A 20,296-nucleotide genomic window follows, 5' to 3' on the forward strand; every position below is an offset into this window, starting at 1 on the left:
ATTCTTCCCTGTCTTACTAAGGCTCAGAAATCTGGCACAGGAGGAGATACTCAGGTTGCTGAAGACCTTCTGCTTATCAATAAACCCCTGACAGACCTAATTAGCCTGCTTATTCAACTGGTAAGAACTTGCTTATTTGTAAGACTATTGGAATGTTGCTGAAGTTGGATTTACTCATCTGAATTCCATATTTCAAAGCTCTAGACACTGAATTTTCATTATTTGGAAATACTTTGCATAAAGCATGTTGCAAATGACTGACTTGTTTATCACATTGCAAGACTTTGAGGGCCACATGCTCATAACTTAGGCTACGTAAGTTTAGCTTTGTTTTGGGCTTATGTCTTTTCTGGTACTTACAAATGGAATGGTGACCACCGAGTAAAAAAACAGGACATTTGAGATCTGTAGACTAACAATTATTGCTGCTGATAAATCTGACTAGTTTTGAACAATTCTTATTTCGCAGTGGTTAACAGTATCATCATTTTGTTTTACACAGGTTTTAACCTCTTGAGTTTCACTTTATGACTTAGCTATATCACATTAAAGTAATAACCAAGACAACATTCAACACAAAAACAGAGAGCTTTGTTGAGATCTATAGAATGCCTAAAAGAGATTGAAAGGATATGCTTAACACAGATGACCTACCATTTGACTAGCTATCACAAGTTTGTATACAAAGGTGTTAACTTGAAAAAATCATGTTTGTTCAAAGGAAACAGAAACTTTTGATGTAAGAGTTATGAAGCAGAAAATAGTTGCATGTGTTTCTCTGTTATTACTCTGGTGTAACCTAAAACTAGATAAATTTGGTTTAAATAGTTTAATGTAACTATTAAATAGCCATAAGGATATCTCCAAGTTTTGGAAGCTTCCACTGGGCTATCCTTAGGGGGTCACACCATTGCCTGAAATCTCCCCAGCTTAGAATGCCGTGGCTCTGGTATGCAATACATTCAACAAAGGGTCCTCAAAGGACACCCTTCTGTGGTGGTTTCCTTTTGTGATGGCACAATAGAGGGCACAACTATGTAGAGCCACCCTCCTCACTGTGCCAGGCCCAAAACCATGCTTTAGGAGTCTCCCCTGAGGAGCCTACAGCCAGCCATCCCCATTTCCGGAGAACACCCACAACCTGGGGTAACGCTGCCATCACCTAGGCATTGGTCTCTGGTAGGGGGCTCTGTGCAGCCCAGGGCACACAGACTAGGCAAACCTTGGAGGTGCTTTGCCCACAGTAATATTTTGGGGTGCTTCTGTCAGCCCAAAGCATCCAAAGATAGCCTCAGGTACTGGAGAAAAATAAAAAGCCAAGCCCAACTTCACTGGCCAAGCAAAGGGAACAAAAGGCCTGCCTATCCCCAGTAATCCACTGTAACCCAATACCTTTATTGATGGGGGGGGGGCGGGGGGTGTTGAACAAGGAAGTCAGAGCAAACAAAAGTAAATTGATAATTTGCAGATATTAGATGCAATGATCCTTTTAAGGCACAACTGCCTATACTTATTTCTAGACTTCTGGCTAGTTTCCAGGTCTTTACTTACAGAGAATCATCCAAGCTGCACCTGGGGGCACATTGCTTGTGGCTTTTCAAAATGTCTGCTGGAGGAAGAGGAAAGCCCTCTGCTCCCCCTAGGAGATTTTTTGGCCAGGCTGATTGACCAGCCAGTACCAAGAAGAAACCAAGGAGATACAGGGGTCACCTGGTTTGTCCCAAGTGAGTGGCAGAGAGAGGGGGGTTTCTTCACACCTTTTACTAGGGAAATCCTTCTTCAGCCAGGCACAGGTTCTCTCATAGGCAGAGGGAGAAAATATTATATCGGGGGGGGGGGCCTGAGTGTGTGTGTGCTTGTGTGTGTACCCACACCCCTCCCAGCAGGTTAGTCTGTCATGGGGAAGAGGTGTGGGGAGGCAGATCAAGGCCCCCACAGTGCAGGAGGGAGTGGGGCAAAAGCAGGGGCAGGGACTGGGGTGAATGGGGCCCCGGGGTGGGTCATGTGATGCTCAGCCTGGGTGACTTGTCCGGGGACATGAGGAGGCTCCTGCTGCTGCATGCACTCCGGCAGAGGCCTGGGGGGCACGTGCAACTCTGATCTGTGCATGGGGTGAGGGCAGGCTGCGGCTGCAGGTTGGGCTGTGTGCCCCACTGCCTCTGGCCAGAGAGCCGCACACTGCCATGTGGCTGCCACCGTGGGGCAAGAGCCCCCATGTGCCCCTGGACAAGATGCCCAGGACTCCACTAGTCCCATGACCTGCCCCAGGGCCCCATTCACTCCAGCGCCTGCCCCACTCTCTCCCACACTGTGGGGGCCTTGATCTGCCCCTCCCCAAGCTCCTTCCCCTTCAAAGTACACTGAAATTTTCCTGACTACCATGCTGGGCAGTAATCCATACACTAGGGCTGAGATTTTGGCTGGCTGTGTGTCTGAGTGTGTGTGCCTCTCCCTCCTTGCCACAGCAGCTCGGAGCCTGCAGCCAGGCTACCCTGCAGCTCTACCTGCTGCCCCGCATTTGGGGTGTCTAAGCTTCGTTAGCCCCAGTCTTCTACTGCCTATGGGTTCTGTAAGGCCACTTTATGCTTTTCCAGTCCTTGCAGATAGCAAAAATGGTCTAAACTACGTGAGGATCTACTCCTAGTGCCAAATACTCTTCTTTCCAAGGTAATTTGTTCCTACTCCCTGCCTGCCTGCCTAAATTCAAAACATGGGCCATTGGAGTTTGCCACCTTCCCTTCTTGACTTCCTAGAGTCTCTTCCAAACCTTTTAAAATAAGGTTCTGTACTAGTTCTTCTTGGGTTTTGCTTCAGTCCTTAGTGCCTTTTCAAGGCTTTGCTGTTGGAAGTATGGTTGGTGGGGATGTATTCCATTGTAACTGCATTGTTAAATATCAGATCCTACCATAGGCCTCCTGACTCATCATTGATCCCTTCCCTTCCCCTTGGCATTGTTTTACGTTTTAGATTAAAAGATTGAGTCTCAACTCAACAAAACCTGTACATATCCAGACACGTGTTGAATTTGTGATTTTAATTCTATCAGTGGACTCTTATCTTGGGGAGAATATGATTCCTTCCCTATAATCTTTCTCTATAAGACTTATTTGTGGACCATTTGTCTGGATTTGCCTGCACCAGCAAATGATAAAATCTTTTTTTTTTTTTTTTTTTTTTTTTTTTATATAATGCCAACTCAATAGCCTAAAACAAAAAGAAAGAAGTGATCCAGGGTTAGTTGTATAATATTTAATATGCATCAACTCTCAGATTGTTTAAACTTAAATTTAAAAATACTATGTCATAACTTTTGAGACCTGAACAGATTCTTGATGTCCCTTTAAGTAGAACTGGAAATAGCAATTTTTTACTTTGACTTAAATACCATTAGTTCCCTAAATAAGAAAAAAAAATAGTAGCTAAGCTTTACTCAAACTATACCATCTGCACCAACTATACCATCTCTTGTTACTTTTTAATTAAAGGATAAAATGAGGTGTGTACCTGTCCTGCATCCTTTTTCCTCATGTCAGCAATGTAGCCTCAATTATCACTGTGTGTTGCTTTATTTTACTTCCTTGAATGTCCCAATGAGGTTAAAGTCTATTTTATGTGGCTTGGTGCTTGCTGGTTTAAATATAAAGCCATGCTGTATTCTCCCAACTCTTATCCACGGGTGAAGGAAGGGAGAGAGAGTGGGGTGTACAGTAACTAAGCCTGCTGGCCTCACAGTTCCCCTGGGATGAGGTGCCGCCTGCTTACAGATATCTGGGTACCAGCTGGCTACAGGGAAATCTCCACTCTCCCAGTAGAGATTCCAAGAGCCATGGGCAACTGGTGCTACCTTAGTCAAAGGGAGCATGTTCCCCCCCCCCCCCCCCCCAGCAACTAGTCAGCAACTGCGGGGGTCCCTCTGCAGCCAGTCTCACTGACCTGAGGAGGAGTCCCCTGCAGCCAATCCCGCAGCAAAACTTACCAACTGGTGAGCAGCTGTGCTGCTCCCAAAAGTGGCTGTGGCACTCCCGGAAATGGCCGCTACATCCAGTGCTCCCACTCTCTGGCCGGTGCTCACAGTGGGGACATCAGCACTCCTGCCTGCCTCTCCTGCCCATCGCCTAAGTGGGGAGCGCGGCCAGTCAGGGGGTGCACCAGTGCTCTCAAGGGGTGCACGTGCACCCCCTACATGTCGCCACTGCCAGGGGCTACAGCACACACAGACAGCCTGCCATCCTCTCCCCTCCCCCTGGAGGTGAGTAGCAGAGCTGAAGGCTGCAGCATGACATGCTCAATGAAGGCCCCCTCCCTGCATCACCCTGGCAGGCTGGCAGCGATTCTCCTCCTTCATGGCAGGGGAATGGGCAGGCTGTCAGCAATCAAGCCCCAGGGCTGAGCAACCTCCTATCACATCCCTCTGGTTGGTGAGAATGCCACTACATACCTTTGCAGTGATTTATGGTATTCTAGCCGGGGGGGTTCTGTACATCTGTCCCTACCTTTAGCACTAAATTTTTGTAGCACTTCTAAGTGCTGGGGCACTTTTTGGACTAAAAATCTAGGTCACACCTATACATGTGCCTGACATCTGCTCCAGCGCTTTCTAATTAGAATGAGTCTGTATATTAATTGAGTCTGCTGGAATGTGCTAATTAGCATGCTTCAGCAACCTCAGTGTCATGTGTATTCAGTGTCTCCATGCTTCAAAATGGTGGTGGACAAGCTTTAATTAAAGCACCCTGCCACCATTTTGAAGCGCGGGATACTGAATACACAAGACGCTGTGGATGCTTTAATTAGAGCAGCTCCAAGAGTCACTCTAATTAAAGTGCCTCCCTCCTCCTCCTACTTTACTGCTTATGTGTGCATACCCTAATGCCAGTCTATGGCCTGAGACAGATGATTTGGTGTGGGTGTTAAAGGCTCTATGATGACCTGGTCCTCCTCAAACCATCTGAGCTGTTTCTGAATGTGAGGATTCGCCAAGTTTTTACTTTAAAACAAAGCTCCACTTGAGCTTAATGCAAAAGTCAAAGCAGCACGGATTGTTTTTGAAGCACAAAACATTTCCCCCATACTTGTATACTTCAGAAATAACTTTACTTTTCAAAAAAATAAAAATCTACATCTAAATTGTGCCAAAGATGAGGACATTAAACCATAGACAAACAGTTCTGAAAAGATTTTAAGTGACTGAAAACAGTTATTTAGAATGCAATGATGCTTTAAATGTAGTATCACTACCACAGTTTCAAAGAGTGGTTCAAGGCAACATGTGCACTTAACAAACTCTTCAAATATAATATGTACATAGTATATATTTTTGTCAGCTTAGCCCTGTTAAAGCTCTGCTTGTCTGGCTTAGTCATTTCTGTTATAACTTCCAGGATGTTTTTGAATTAGAGCTTCACTTAATTATGATTATGGATGACTGTCACAGATGTCACCAGAGGCTTAAAATTTTCACAGTTTTTAAACTGTCTTCAGTTCTTGAAATTTCAGCAGTTCGATGCATCAGCAAGCAGAGGGGCAAGTAGTAGAAGAGTTATGTAAATAGTCATGCTAAAATTCTTTAAAAATACCTTGTAGCAGGGGTGGCCAACCATGTGTGGCACATGGTGGACTGGAAAGGAGACAGGCAGCACAGTGGCAGATAGGGCAGAGAGCACCAGGCAGGGATCAGAAAATGGAGCAGCAAGTCAGGTAGGGGAAGGGGATCAGAGTGGCACTCAGGGAGGGTGTGAGGCTAATGTGTGTCATGCCTACCAAAAAAGCTCACTCCCAGTGATTTACAGGATTAAAAGAAGAGGTTATCATCAGATAACAGGGGACTAAGATCAGCATTTACACTGCATTCAAAGAACCATATAAGAAAGCTTGTAGCAGGGAAGGAGTCCAAATAGCAAATCAAAGGTAACACTTGGCCAAAATCTTGGGAAAGGGGGAAAGAAAGCATCTTGCTCTACTGTCTTCCTCTGTCAAAAAAGGTTTTTTTCATTGCTGTTGTTCTTTTGGGAAAATGTCATTTGAGTTTAATAAGAAATTTGGAAGACTCTCAAGCTATTTTCAGATACAAGATAGATTATGTATGCAAATATTTGCATTAATAGCAGAAGGGATTAAATCATGGAAAAGTGGAAAGAATAGGAAAGAGATGTGCAGCTGAGCCCTTGTTCATGCTCTCACATCTGAGCTGTACTTTGTGGGCCCCTATCAGACCTCCATCCCCAGTCCCCTTCAGAAAAGCAGGGGTTTAGGGATTGGTATCTGATTACCTCTCTACCTCTGTGTTGAGGTTGAGGGAGACAGGTCTGAGAAGGCTTCCTTCTGCTGTGCATAGGCTGTACATGCTTCAGTCTGGGTGGTCTGTCTTTCTCTGCTCTGCCACATGAGAGCCTGGACCTGGGGGGATCCGACCCCCCTAGGGTTTATGAGGTGGGATCAGGGGCATTATGAATCCCCTCTATCTGTTCCCTTCTGAATATGCTTGTCCTTTAGTGGCTCAGAAGGGAACAGGAAGAGGGGTTCAGAGGCCCACAGTCTCATGATTTGAAGACACCGTGAGAGAAATATGCACCAAGCACACAAGGCTGAGTCTGGGTAACAAGTTAAAAATGGAAATGTGTGATGCAAATCTCAGGCTGTCAACTACTGGAACCAGGGATTTGGGGGCATGGGAACACCCAATGAGACGAATGGAGGAGTTCACACCTCTCTGAGCTATTGGTTCAGGCTGTAATCATCTCTGTGGGATAGTCTCGTTCATTTTAAAACTTAAAATAGAGATGAATGGATCACTTCACACCTCTCTGCAAACTACTTTCTGTTTAAAGGTTGATTTATCTAAGTGTTCTAAAGTCCACATGCTTGCTTGCCTTGAAATTCATTGTACCTCATGGGAGTGCAGGCTAAGGTTGGACTGTGAACAAGGAGCAGTTTAGCCTATATAAAGTAATGGCATCCCCATTCAAAAAAGCTGCATATGCATGATGCAACTCCTAAGTGAGATTTAGCTCCACCTATCAGTGTAAAATTTATTCCTAGATGAATCAGGGCTAAATATGGTATTCTTTTTCAAACAAGAATATAAGAACATTAGAAAAGCCATCCTTTTCTGGGTCAGTAGCTAGGTATCTTCTCTCACAGTAGCAGAGAGTGGATGCTAAGGGCAAACCATATTTATGCAGGAGCTGTCCAGACTGATCTCTCCTCTGCTGTTTTCCCTTTACAGCTTTCAGCACGTAGAGGCCTTAGATTTCCTAATTTGGGGGTTGCACCCCTCTCTATCGTGTTTAACACTCAATGATTGACAGCTTAATTTATACTTGACCTCTCCTTGAGTCAGTCAGCTGCTGCAAGTTAACTGCCTTCAACTTACGGTGACACAGTTTTAATAATATTTCTAACCATCATGATGGTGAGAAATTGTAATTGTAATCACAAGGCTACCCTTGCTTTCTTGATAGGCAGTTGCCTCAAATCAACTGCCTATCATCTGCCTTCCCACACTGTTTTGTGCCCTCTCTGCTCACCTTTATGAATTTTATGGTCATATAGTGATGATACCTAGATCTCATCTCACACTTAGTTCTGATGCATGGCCAGGTACTGCTTGGACACTCCAGGGTCTGAAACTTTGGGAACTCACTAGTTTTCTTCTCTGTATGATCTACACAACCTCCCAGTGCATTTTCAAGGATGCCAGCTGCTGCCTACTGATCTGTCTACTGGAGCTGCATGGAGGTCTTTGGATGTGGAGAAGCTTGAGAGAGTCCAGAGAAGAGCCAAGCTCATGATCAGAGGTCAGGGAAGCAGACCCTATGATGACAGGCTGAGAGCCCTGGGGCTCTTTAGCCTGGAAAAGCGCAGGCTCAGGGGTGATCTGATGGCCACCTACAAGTTTATCAGGGGTGACCACCAGTATCTGGGGGAACGTTTGTTCACCAGAGCGCCCCAAGGGATGACGACTAGGTCGAATGGTCATAAACTACTACAAGACCGTTTCAGGCTGGACATAAGGAAGAATTTCTTTACTGTCTGAGCCCCCAAGGTCTGGAACAGCCTGCCCCCGGAGGTGGTTCAAGCGCCTACATTGAACACCTTCAAGAGCAAACTGGATGCTTATCTTGCTGGGATCCTATGACCCCAGCTGACTTCCTGCCCTTTGGGCAGGGGGCTGGACTCGATGATCTTCCGAGGTCCCTTGCAGCCCTAATGTCTATGAAATTTGTGAAACCTCTGGGAAGAGGTAAAAGTATTACAGGCCCTGAAAAGAAATCAATTGGTTTCAGCTGTATACAAAGCAATTGCACTCCAGATAACTGCAAGGGATCATCATCAAAACAATCCAAGATGAAGGGGTCTCAAGCAATAGTTCAAACAGGTGAAAAGAGTACCAGCAGTCATTTGATTATGGCCATGCTACAGCTTTTCATTTTGAACTGTTAGAGCAGATTTTGTCTTTGAGATGTGTTTCATGACAGATTCAGGGAGCGACCAGGAAAAGACCTTCAGCAGAAGCATAGCAAACTTTCATGGTAAAATGGTCCCCAAGAATAAGGGCCACCCAGCTTGGGCAGGCCCCCACTCTGAATCCTAGAACTTTGATCTGGGTGTCCCCTCCTCTCCCAGATACACCAGACTCAGAAATTGGAAGCGTTTCATGCAGCTGTTAATGCTCTGTGGTGGCAATACCCTTGCAGGATTATGGCCTCAGTCAAAACAGCAGGAAAACAGTATTCTCCTTCAACAGTGAAAACATGACACACAAATGAAAAATGGCACCTGTACATACAAGAGCAGCAAATCCTTTCTTTGTTAAACCCCAAATAAACTTTTCTAAGAAAGCAAAAGCATGGGTAAAGCCAGTCATGGTAATAAACATTTATAACCCAGAAAAACTGTATCATATCTACTCAGGAAGTAAATTGGAACCTGAGATACAGATAGTGCTCTAGACAAGCTCTTCCATCCCTCCAGGATCTCAGGCAGCCCTGTTCTTTTGAACAGAAACAGTCCAACAAGTAGAATTTTCCTTAGGCTTTGCAAAGAAATTATTTTGTTGCCTTTCTCTTCACTTGGACCAGAGTCACAACATCTAAAAGCTTGGGCTATCTGTGGAACCACAAAAGTGATCACCAGCATGATGCCATTCTGTTTGTTCCTGCTCTCTATACAGAGAAGGCAGCTTCTACTACTGTAGCAGCATCAGCTTGGGCTGCTGTAGCCCCATGGTGGGCTCTCTGGGAGCCACATTTGGTGCCCTGCTCGCTCCCTCTCCCCAAATATGCTTTTGGGTGCATGGCTGCACTTGCTATGGCACGGACTTCCTAGGGGGCAAGGGGACACCATTCCACTTGCCCCACTTGGTCTGCCGTCCCCCCCCTCCCCCCCCACAAATACATGGCTATATGCAGGGCTGCCTGGTTCCTATGGCCATGCAGTGAAGAGCTGCCACCTTCCCTCCCCCCCCCCCCCCCCGATTATGCTAGTGGAGTCCATCAAAGGGCATGGCTTACTCAGATTGTCTCCTACAGGCTCTACCAAGTTGTTCCAACTAATTCCTCCATCATTTTAATACACCTGCACTAGTACAATGAAATGACCTGGAGTGCTTGCAAATAATTCCAATTGTCCATTGAAGCATGGCAGGGGATAGAGTTAAGGTTACAGGGATTATGTCTTAAATCTTCATTTTCTGGTTTTCAGATTTTTGAGTTTTGCTGACTTTGCCCTTCTGGAAACAGAGGTATAAGATCCTGAAGGGCAATTGGAACTCTAAAGGCATAGACAGACAACCAATTGTACTGCTTTAAAGTGTGGAGGGGGTGGAGAATCTCACTGTTTTTGAGAACTCATCAGATACGTTGCACTTGTTCAGTTTTGTCTTCTATAACAAGTGAGCATCCTGGAACTGGTCTAAATGGAGGCCCACCCACTTGTCTTAGAGCCTGCCTCCTCTTCTGCCATGCCTTGATGTTACCAATTATCCAATGTTAATAAGGTGGGAGGCTGCCTGTTTAGCTGCCCTGATGGCAAAGACCTATGTATATGACTCCAATATCCCCTTATCGTATCCCATGCCTCTCATATGTTTCTCCCTCCAGTGGCTCACACTGGTAACCAAGCTCCAGAGTCTCATCAGGACCCTCACTCCCCACTAGATCAGGGCTCCAACCCCTGTCCCCAAGCCCTGCCTGGGCTATCTCCTTATGCCTGGCCCCAGGAGCTCCCCAAGGCTCAGGACTCTTCCCCCCCGCCTCGGAACTTCACGGTGGCTTCTGTATGCAACCTCAGACCTCCACCAAGAGTCTGAGTGCTGCCACAGGTCCCTCCACTGACCTGGGACCTGCATCGGTACTCTCTAGGAATCTGGGCTCCCCCTGCTTGATCTCACCCACCAGGGATGTGGAGCTGGGGTTAGAAGACACCCCATACTTGCCTTTCACCAGGTCAGTAACTGACCTGGCATTTCTGGGGGACTGTCCCAGCATAGAAAATCCCACCAGGCCATCTGTCCCCAGCAGGGTGCAGTTTCCAGTCATGCCCAGAACCATGGGGTCTTCTCTTTCCCTATAGCCCCAGCCCTTACCTCCAAGAGTGTTCCATGGACAGCAGCTCACCTCAGTGTTGTTCCTTTGGCTGCAGCAGCAAGCTGCTGCCCCTTAGCTGTTCAGGGTTCAGCTCTTTTAGAGCACAGCTGGGCCCTGCTCCCAATCAGGCCTCTCTGCCTAACTGGCATTGCAGGCAGCTGCAAGCTGCCTGGCTGCCCCTCAGGCCCCTGCTAGTAACAGAACATCCTGTGCTGTGTTACATCTACTCCTATTCTACCACAAATGAAGATAAAGAACATCATTTAGCTATAAATGAAAGAGTCAGTAAATTATTGCACTTCAGATTCTACTTGTGAAATAGAATAGACAAGCTAAACAGTTACAGCAGATTCAGCCTAATTGTCATAAGTCCCATGGATCCCTTTTCAGCAGCCATAATATTTTCACTGGTCCGCACCCTGATTAGAATTTTCTGTCATTGAATTCAGACTTTCTCTTGTTCTTTATTTCACACCATTATTTTTACCAGGTTTATAACTTATTAGACCTTGAACAAATCCCTCCCTCACTGATATTTATATCTTTCAAGATGATGATTTATATCCTCTGTCCCATTGAATCTTTTTTTTTTTTGCAAAGTTTTAAATGCTTAGCTCTTTCAGTAATTCTTCAAAAGTTGATATGAGTTAAACATGAAAATACCAAAATCTTAGAATCAATGTTTCCCTTCTATACTTGTGATTTAGTCCATTACTTTGGGTACACTGAAGGAAATATAAAAAATGCAAATTGCTTTTAAATGAAACTTCTAAGTTCTTAAGAATATGGAAGCAGAAATCATTCCAAAACCCACCATGCAGAAAAATTGCGAGTACAGATAATGCAGTATTTAAACCCATGATCACTATTGCCCTTAATTGATCAATCAAAGCAAAGTAAATTGAGCACTTACTATTAGATTCTTTTTGTCAAGTTGACTTTTTAAAACTAATTCCACTTGGATTCTTTTTTGTCCAGTGCTTCTGCTTTTAAAAAGAGTTGTAAATTACTTATTACAGCTAAGATTATATTGTGCAGAAGGTATAAATGGAAACATTGAGATTTGTTGATATGCTAAATTTAGTCAAATGTTTACAAATTTTAAAAAGTTTATTTAAATTTACAAAAGCAGGAAAAGTGGTCCCTAAAATTCACTGCACTATCCAAGAAATTTTCCAAACCAAGGAAGAAGCATTAATTAGTGTGAACCGCCTTTGTGCAGGACAGCAGATGATCCTAAATCTTTCTAATCATAGCAGTAATTGTGTGATAGTTTTACATGAGTTTACTATTATCTTTATTCTAAATTTAAGTAAGGTTACATAAGCAGAGCTTCAAAAAAATCAAAATTACCATTCCAAGCCAAGAATGAGCCACTGATTTAAAATTCAGTTAAAAATGAGCAACCTCATTTTGTTCTTTGTTCCCATAAATCCTCATTCTTGGTCCATGGCATGAGTGATGGCTCCTAAATCAGAAATCTCTAGTTGAAAGTGATAATTTACTATAAACAGAGTAGCCTTGACATTTATGGCAAGCTGTTCAAAGAACTCTTTCCCAACCAACTGTAATACAGTATTTACTTCTGAATGATGCTTGATTTCTCTTCCATCCCCTCTTAGATCATATCATGTTAGTGAGAGGTGATTTTGTTGGAAACTTGCCCTATCTCAGGAGAACGACATTTTCAAGTTTTTGACACCAGAGAGCAACTGGCAATAGTGATATTTTCCCAAACAACAGCTCTTTTAAATGATGGAAGGTCTGTTGATTGTTTATATGGTACCATATAAATCTATATCTAACAAGAACTACTTTTTTTACTTCTCAAGCTTTCTCTCTCTTATGCAGAAGTTTGAGTCTGATTATCCTGTGAGGTCCTTTCCAGTACTACAGTTCTATGATTTGAAGATTATGCACCTGCTTCACTTACAGAGCATGGGAAGCAAGCTGTCTTTGGGGCACCAAAGTATCAGTAGAAATAGTAGCATTGTGTATAGACCGCATAATGGGATTTTACCATCTATTAATGGAAGTGGGCTATCTGTGGCAGGACATAAAACTTTCTTTACTGTACATTATAGGCATAAAAGAAGGTATTGCCATGATCTTCCTTGAAATGGTGCCACTTTGATATTCACTTGTCTAAAATCCTGTGCCACTACTTACTCACTTTGAACTCCAACAGGGCTGACTACTAGGCAGAATTTCCCTTGTTGGAGTTGCACAGCAAAACCACTGGGGAAGTAAAAATGTATTGGTCATAAGTACAGAAATTCAGAAAGGTGTCTTAATTAGACCAAGGGAGCTAAAAAAAGATCCACCCTAAAATGTGTTTTCCTTGGCTAGGTAGGAGACTTATTCTGCTTTGAAATATAGTATTATGATGTTTAAAATTTAATTTAAAACTGTGCACATTTACTAGTAATTATAGTAAAGTTAGCAGATTCAATAATGATGCTTGCTTTCGTATTTTCTTTAATGTTTGCAAAATCATCTTGTGTATAGATCCCAACGGTCCTTCCTGTACAGCATGTTCTGTAATCATATTACTGATCTAATGAACATCTATCTCTTATCGTAATAAACTCTCTTTGTGTGTAACCTCATTAATGTGCTGAAATAGTGTCCCCTCAGGGTATTCCAGACAGTTTCATTGTAATTCTCAAATTAGGTGCCCTAACAACTCCATCGGTGTGAAAACTGTCACTTCAGCTCAAATGATCACACATTTCTTGCAGTGGTTTGCAGTTCATGAACACAATGAAATTGGGCTCAAAATGAACACATTTTTGGCAATAAACTACAAAAATGCAGTGCTATAATAAAAAACCCCCCTCATGTTTCATGCCAAATTCTCATTAAGCTACATAGAGCAAATAATGTCTGTATCAGTATTAAATACAGTTAAGATATTACATTATGAACCTGTTTTCAGAAAACTAAAGTAATCATAAATCTAATGAAGTGCAGGCTTGACATGCAAGATTTCTGTGCATCAAGGGTTGTTACAGGGAGTTACTATATTTTACAAATTTTACCAGAGAAGTATATCATTAAGCACTCATAACTTTACCTCCTTAAAATACATTTCTATAAGTTACTTTGATTTTTGGGTCCCCTACTAGAAATTGAAATGGTCAGTATCCCAAAATAGTCTCAGCCATTGGAGAATGAGGTGAGTGGGAAGGTGCTCTAATACTTCTGCATGATTGAAAGGCTCAAGACCTAAACTTTTATAAAACTGAAAGGACAAAATAGAAGCCACCTAGAGATGCCTTTTGGTTAACAAAAGGAAATAATTGTCATGTTTTGGTGAGCGTTTGCTTTCCTTTCTTAAAGGACAAGAACTAGGTTTTGATTTTTCTTGTTTTGCCCCCCATTGTCAGACCTAAATTATGTGTTTTGGTTAAAAAAAATAAGCAAATGGTTCTCAGATACAGATATACTTTCTTCATATGCAAATGAGCAAATTACTAATAGAATTTGTCCAGTTGGAACAGTGATTCTCAATTGTTTTAGACCCTGGATGCCCCTTGTTAGATTCAAGGCACCGTTTGGAAAATACCAGCTCTTAGCTTTCACTTATTTTTTATTAGAGAAAAATTACAGAGTAGATCAAAATGTTTTTAACACTATGGATTCCTATTTGAAATCTCTGGGTTTATCTTGTGCTAGCATTGCATGGCACACCACTACCCCCTTGAAAGGATCTCAAGGCACCCCAGGGTGCTGCAACACCCTGATTGAGAATCACTGAATAAAAAAAATAAAATGGAGCACTGTTCTAGCTTGTTAGGAAATGAGATGAGCTATCGAACAGTATCCTGTTGATTAGCAACAAGATCCTAACTTGGCTGCTTCTGTTTTAAATGAGAAACTACTTCCCCAAATGTCAGCGTTTCATTTTTCTAGCTTTCCAGCTTTAATATATTGCATTTTGTTCTTTCAGCTATGCATTCATCCAGAATTTCTCTTGAAATTTCATTCTTGTGTGCTGCCACTAATGGGAATACCAGTATACACTGGCTGAAAATATTAACTGATACAGTCATATCCCCAGGGCCCCATCTACATTAGTGAATCCAACTGTGCAATTCCACTGATGTCACATAAAGTGGGAGTTACAAAGAAAAATACTGCTGTAGACACACTCATACATGGTGTCAACCTTTTTGGACGTCCCCTTTAATTTTGAGCTACATTGTGTTCATTTTCTTGTTGCCTCATTGAAGGAGCTGTAGTCTCCAGGGCACAGCAGGAACTCCACAAGGAGTTCATACACTTCATACATGTTTGATGCAGGAAGGCCTGGGCAAAAATCCTGCAATCTTCAGGCTTATATTGGTTTGGTTTGATCTCCCCAGAAATCCTTACACCAGCAATCCCTAGCTTCCATTGAGAACAGTTACTCTGATTATTTCCTCTAGTTCTTGCTGGTAGAGATCAGCTAGGTGACTGCTATTCCAAACTGGGCTAGATCCTGGATAAATCTGCATGGATGCTCTTTTAGGTTTGAGGACAGGCCATATTTTAAAAAGCAGATATAGTGGTTTTTCTCTATAAGAAGCTTTACTATACATCAATATTTTGACCCCGTAACAATTCTGGACTGATGCTGTAAGTTATATTCTCTTGCCTTTAGAGATGTAAAATAAGTGCTTTAAAAGGCTTCTTTTTGTTTAACCTTTTTTTAACTGATAAGTCACTTTTCTAGCAAAGGGGAAATTAAGTCAGCTCAGTGAAAGCCTCCAATGAAATCAGTAGACTTTTTTTATTCTATTTAGAACTGAGAATTTAGAGATACATACAGAAATTAAAGTTATGTTTATCACTACTCCTTCTTGTTACCTTACCAGATAAGTCAGTTTTCTTGTCAGTTACTTTGTAAGTCGTATCAGTAAGTAGGTCAAGAAACAAATAATCAGATATCAACAGTGTATGGCTTTGAGCTTGGAAAGAAGTCAAAGTGAAAAAAATAATCCCAGAGAAGAAGAAAAAATAATTTTGAGGATCCTCTCACTTCTATGGTATTGGGTCAAATATAGTACAGGAGACCCTCACCATTTAAAGAGGATCCGTTCTGGAGATCCCTGCAAATGGAAAAATCCACGAATACTGACGGGGCTCCCCATCAGACCCCACAGCTGGCCCCTGCTCCCCTCCCCCTCCCCCCCCGCGAGAGGCTGGAAGCGCGGGGCTCCCCCGCAGCGCCTGGAAACCGACTGTATCTGCTTCCAGGGAAGAAGATGTAGCCGCTGCCGCTGCCTCCCTCCTTGGCCCTGGCATTTGCTCTCCACCCGCCTACCTCTGCCTGCCTATCTCTGCTCTCCGCTCCGCTCTCCCCATCTCTGCCCTCCCCCACCCTGCGCAGTGCTCCATGCCTGGCTTAACTGCAGAGGCAGGAGCTTAGTGCAGCACCAGAGAGAGCCGCAACGGTGCTCACCCCGACTCTACCAGTTGGCGTGGTGCACTGCGAATATTCAAATCTGCAAATAGCAGATTCGTGAATAGTGAGGTTTTCCTGTATTTTATGTCTTAGGGCTACTAATCTATAACTTCCATCTCAGTTCAGGATTTATGAAGGATATAAAGAAGTTGGCATTATTCATGTATAGGTGTCTGGCAAATTATACTTTAAAGTAGCTTAAGGGGCATAATATGATAAATGTTATTTTCCAGAATTATGTTAAAATAACAATAAAGGTTTCTCTTAACTGACAGAAGTCAGGCAAATCAAACAAAATATATTATCACTCACATAGTTATGCAATGCATGCATAGGTGCCTAGCGTATAAGGTCATCCATTGTTCTGTGGTCTCTTAAAAAGACTGTCAGCAAGATTCTTAGACAGAATTCCCTTGGTGTATGTAAAATCTGTGATTGTTTGTCTTTAATGTAAATCTCTTGCCTTTTATTAGTATAAGGATAAGCCAGTAGTAATCTTTTTTAATGTAGTATATATGTGAATAAGTGAATACTGTTTCTCAAAATGAAATAACTGCATAGGATATATTGTTGCACTGGTGAGACCATTACTGGAAAACTGTACACAGTTTATAGATTATATGATCTTTGTGACAATCATCAGTCATAGGATTTCCCTGAATTAATTTGGGGTTGTAATAGAGCATATCTGTTTAAGTAGTAAACAAAGTAGTGTGGTTCTCCGTCTCTGCCTCTAGTTCTTTGGGCGTTAACCCATACAACACCATTTTATTTGTTAGGTCACCGTTCATATTGATCGTCCTCAAAAATCAATGCACACCTTCCCATACACCTTGCTCAAAGGGGCAGTCCCCAAAATACATGTGATATAGATTCTTCAGCCCCACATCCCTTTCTCAGACACACTGCCAATCTTCCAAAACCCCATTTATGCTAAATACCCCTCACAGGAAGAATATTCCATATTATCAGCCATATGATATCTGTATGTTCTCCTTTCAATCTAGTTTCTGTCACTTCTTTGAACGCATTTGCCATCTGTCTTTCCATTAGATCCCCAACTATTGTTATCTTTCTTTCTTATCATATTAGTCACTTTCTTATGGTCTTTCAAGTACTCTAATCCCACTCCTAGTTTATTTATTAAGAAACTCTCCATCTTTGCATAGTGAGCTGGTGGCTGCCATGCCCACATTTTTTCCAGTCTTCTGTGTACATGTCCCATCTTAATGTTCTTTCTGCCAGGTAAGGACAGAAACATGCAGTCTTCCCCATCCTTTCCATTGCCACTTTAAAAGAACATACTTATAAACTAGATATATATAAAGCTGTCCAAATCTGGTATTCTCCAACCTCCTAATTCTCTGCCTTTGTATAGCTATGTTCTGGCTACCATCTCTCTTTTACTTCCTCTCCCTCCCCTCCCCACCTCCCCCAATGCATATATGCCTGTGTACCCTGTTTATCTTCTGCCATGATGGTGGATACACCACTCCCATGTAAAGGATGATCAACAAGAGTACCATTTTAACCACAGCCATTTTATCCTTCAAAGATAACATTCTACCACTTGACAATCCCAATCTAACGTCTCCCATACCTTTATTTCTTTCCCTTTGGCATCCATTCGGATTCCCAAGTTCTTGATTATACCCTCTACCACTTGCAGCTCAAACTTCTGTAAATTCTCTCAGTTCCCCACACCCATCAACCTACTTTTCAACCATACTTTTCAGGATGGATTTGATTAAAACTGATATTTCTTCAGCTGGGGGTACCTTTGTCTGTGGATTTTAAGGACCATGTCCCTAAAATGGGATTGGATCCAGGGATATTTTACATGCTCCCTAAGATCCACAGACAAGAGAACCCTGGCAGACCTATAATTTCCAACCATGAAACCCTAACTGAAGAAATATCAGGTTTCATTGAATCCATCCTAAAACATCTTGTCATCCAAAGAACAAGTTTTATCCAAGAACTAATAGACTTTCTGCGAAAACTCAGAAACATAGACCACCTTCTTAGTGACACCCTCCTATCCACTATGGATGTCACCAGCTTATATACCAGCATCCCACACCAGGATGGCATCCAGGCCTGCCTTACATATCTACAAGAGTAAGATTACAACTCAGAGTACAGACCTCAAGATATTACTGAACTTATACACTTCATCCTCACACACAACTTCAGTTTCAACAACCAGCATGTCTTCCAGACCACGGGTACAGCTTTGGACACAAAAACGGCCTTAAAATATGCCAACGTTTTCATGGCCCACCTGGAAGAAGAATTCCTCAAGAACTGCACCATCAAGCCCATGCTATACCTGAGATATATAGATGATGTCTTCATAATTTGGACGGAAAGCCTGCAGTCTCTGTTTGATTCATTTCCATCACAAATTTAACAATCATCAGCCCTCCATCAGACTCTCTCTTGAATACTGCAATACCAACATTTCCTTTTTAGATGCCATGATCGATATCCAGAATGGTAAAATACAAGCCACGGACCAACGTACATACAAGAAACCCACGGACCACAACATACATAACTACACAGAACCAGCAATCACCCTAATCACACCAAAAAGGCTGTAATTTACAAGCAAGCTCTCCAACACCACCAAATTTGCACTGAGGAGAGTACCCCCCCCATCACCTCGCATATCTCAAAAGTGCTTTCACCCAACGAGGACACTCCTTCAGAGAGATAGATTGCACTTTTGAAAGAGCCACCCGGATATCATGCGAAGAATTGCTGCAGTACAAAAAGAAAATTCCCATGAATCACACACCATTAGTTATGACATACCATTGTTCCCTGGAACTTATATGGAAAATCCTCAAACAGCTGCAACCCATAGTAGAAGACAACCCTATTCTTAAAGATATCTTTCCAGAACCACCCATCCTAGCCTTTAAACAAGCAACAAACCTTGTTAACCTCACCACCAGATGCAAACTTCCTATAACCCAAGCCATACCGAATAGATCCAGACCATGACCAGAAATGTAAAACCTACCAACGTATCTCCACCAGTCCCCCAATAACTTCACCCACAACAGAACCATCACCATTCCTGGATCTTATGCCTGCACCTCCAGAAATGTAATACATCTCATCCAGTGTGCCAAATGCCCTGATGGAAAATATGTAGGAGAAACCAAACAACAACTGCATACCAGAATGAATACATACCGAAAATCCATCAGAGACAAAAATATCTAATTACCTGTGGGTGTACACTTCTCACAAAACAGTCAATCCCTCTCTGATCTCTCAGTCCTAATCCTCAAAGGGAACTTATAAAACACCTTTTGTAGACAAGCCTACGAACTTCATTAATCTACTAAATACAAAAAATCATGGACTTAATATAGACATTGGATTTATGACACATTATAACGTTATAACCTGCCTGACATCTAATTTACCAGGTTACCTGCCTGAAGCTGACCACTTACATTCCTTCACACATCTCCCCTCCCCTCCTATCTCTACCTATTCTCTTGCAGACTTCCACTCATTTACATTTTCACAGACTTCTTATTATGCTTTGGCTTCTTCTCTACCTTGGAGAACTCATAACAGCAGCAGAGTCCCCCAATGCCTGAAGAAGGGCGTTTGTACCTGAAAGCCTGCAAAGCATTTTTTTTCCAACTATTTTAGTTGACCTAATAAAATATATCACATCTACCCAAAGAACCTTTCTTTCCACATTACTTTATAACACTTTGACCCATCCAGTTATCTTTGCATGAAACCCCATCCTTCGTAATACTTCAAACATGAAATCATGTTCAGCTCTAAGCTTTTTCCTGGTCTAAATTAATTATTACTGTGTTTCTTTTCCTGTCTTGCACATCCAATATGAAATCTCTCATTAACCATAGGGTATGGGATACCCTCCTCTTAGGAACAGCACACGTTTGTTCTTCTTGTATCACATCTGCTAAGCAGTCACACATTCTTTTGGCCAGTACTTTTGCCATCATTTTGTAGTCTGTGTTTAAAAAGGTTATTGGCCTCCAATTGCCTAACACATCTTCCTTTCCTTTCTTGAATATCAAAATTACCACACCTTCTGCAAAATCCTCCCTTATCTCCCCATTATTTCCCTGTATGTCTTTAGTATATCTGTCCCCAGCCATTGCCAACATTTTTCATAGAATTCCACCAGAAATCCATCTCTTTCCAGCACCTTACTTCTCTTGCAAATTTTTAAGCAGTCCTCTACCTCTCTCATACTTAA

At 42.5% G+C, this 20,296-nt stretch overlaps 1 protein-coding gene across 2 annotated transcripts in view; it reads left to right on the forward strand.

Annotated features, from left to right (window-relative positions):
• The window catches only part of ULK4 (unc-51 like kinase 4), a 468,513-nt gene that overhangs the window by 352,206 nt on the left and 96,011 nt on the right, over positions 1-20,296 (forward strand). For both annotated transcript variants that reach the window (XM_019483510.2, XM_019483506.2), the window contains exon 34: positions 22-120. In XM_019483510.2, coding sequence (XP_019339055.1) covers positions 22-120 — 99 coding nt within the window. The remainder of the gene's footprint in view (positions 1-21; positions 121-20,296) is intronic.

Source organism: Alligator mississippiensis, chromosome 5, assembly GCF_030867095.1.
Source record: "Alligator mississippiensis isolate rAllMis1 chromosome 5, rAllMis1, whole genome shotgun sequence".
NCBI classification, from domain to species: Eukaryota; Metazoa; Chordata; order Crocodylia; family Alligatoridae; genus Alligator; species Alligator mississippiensis.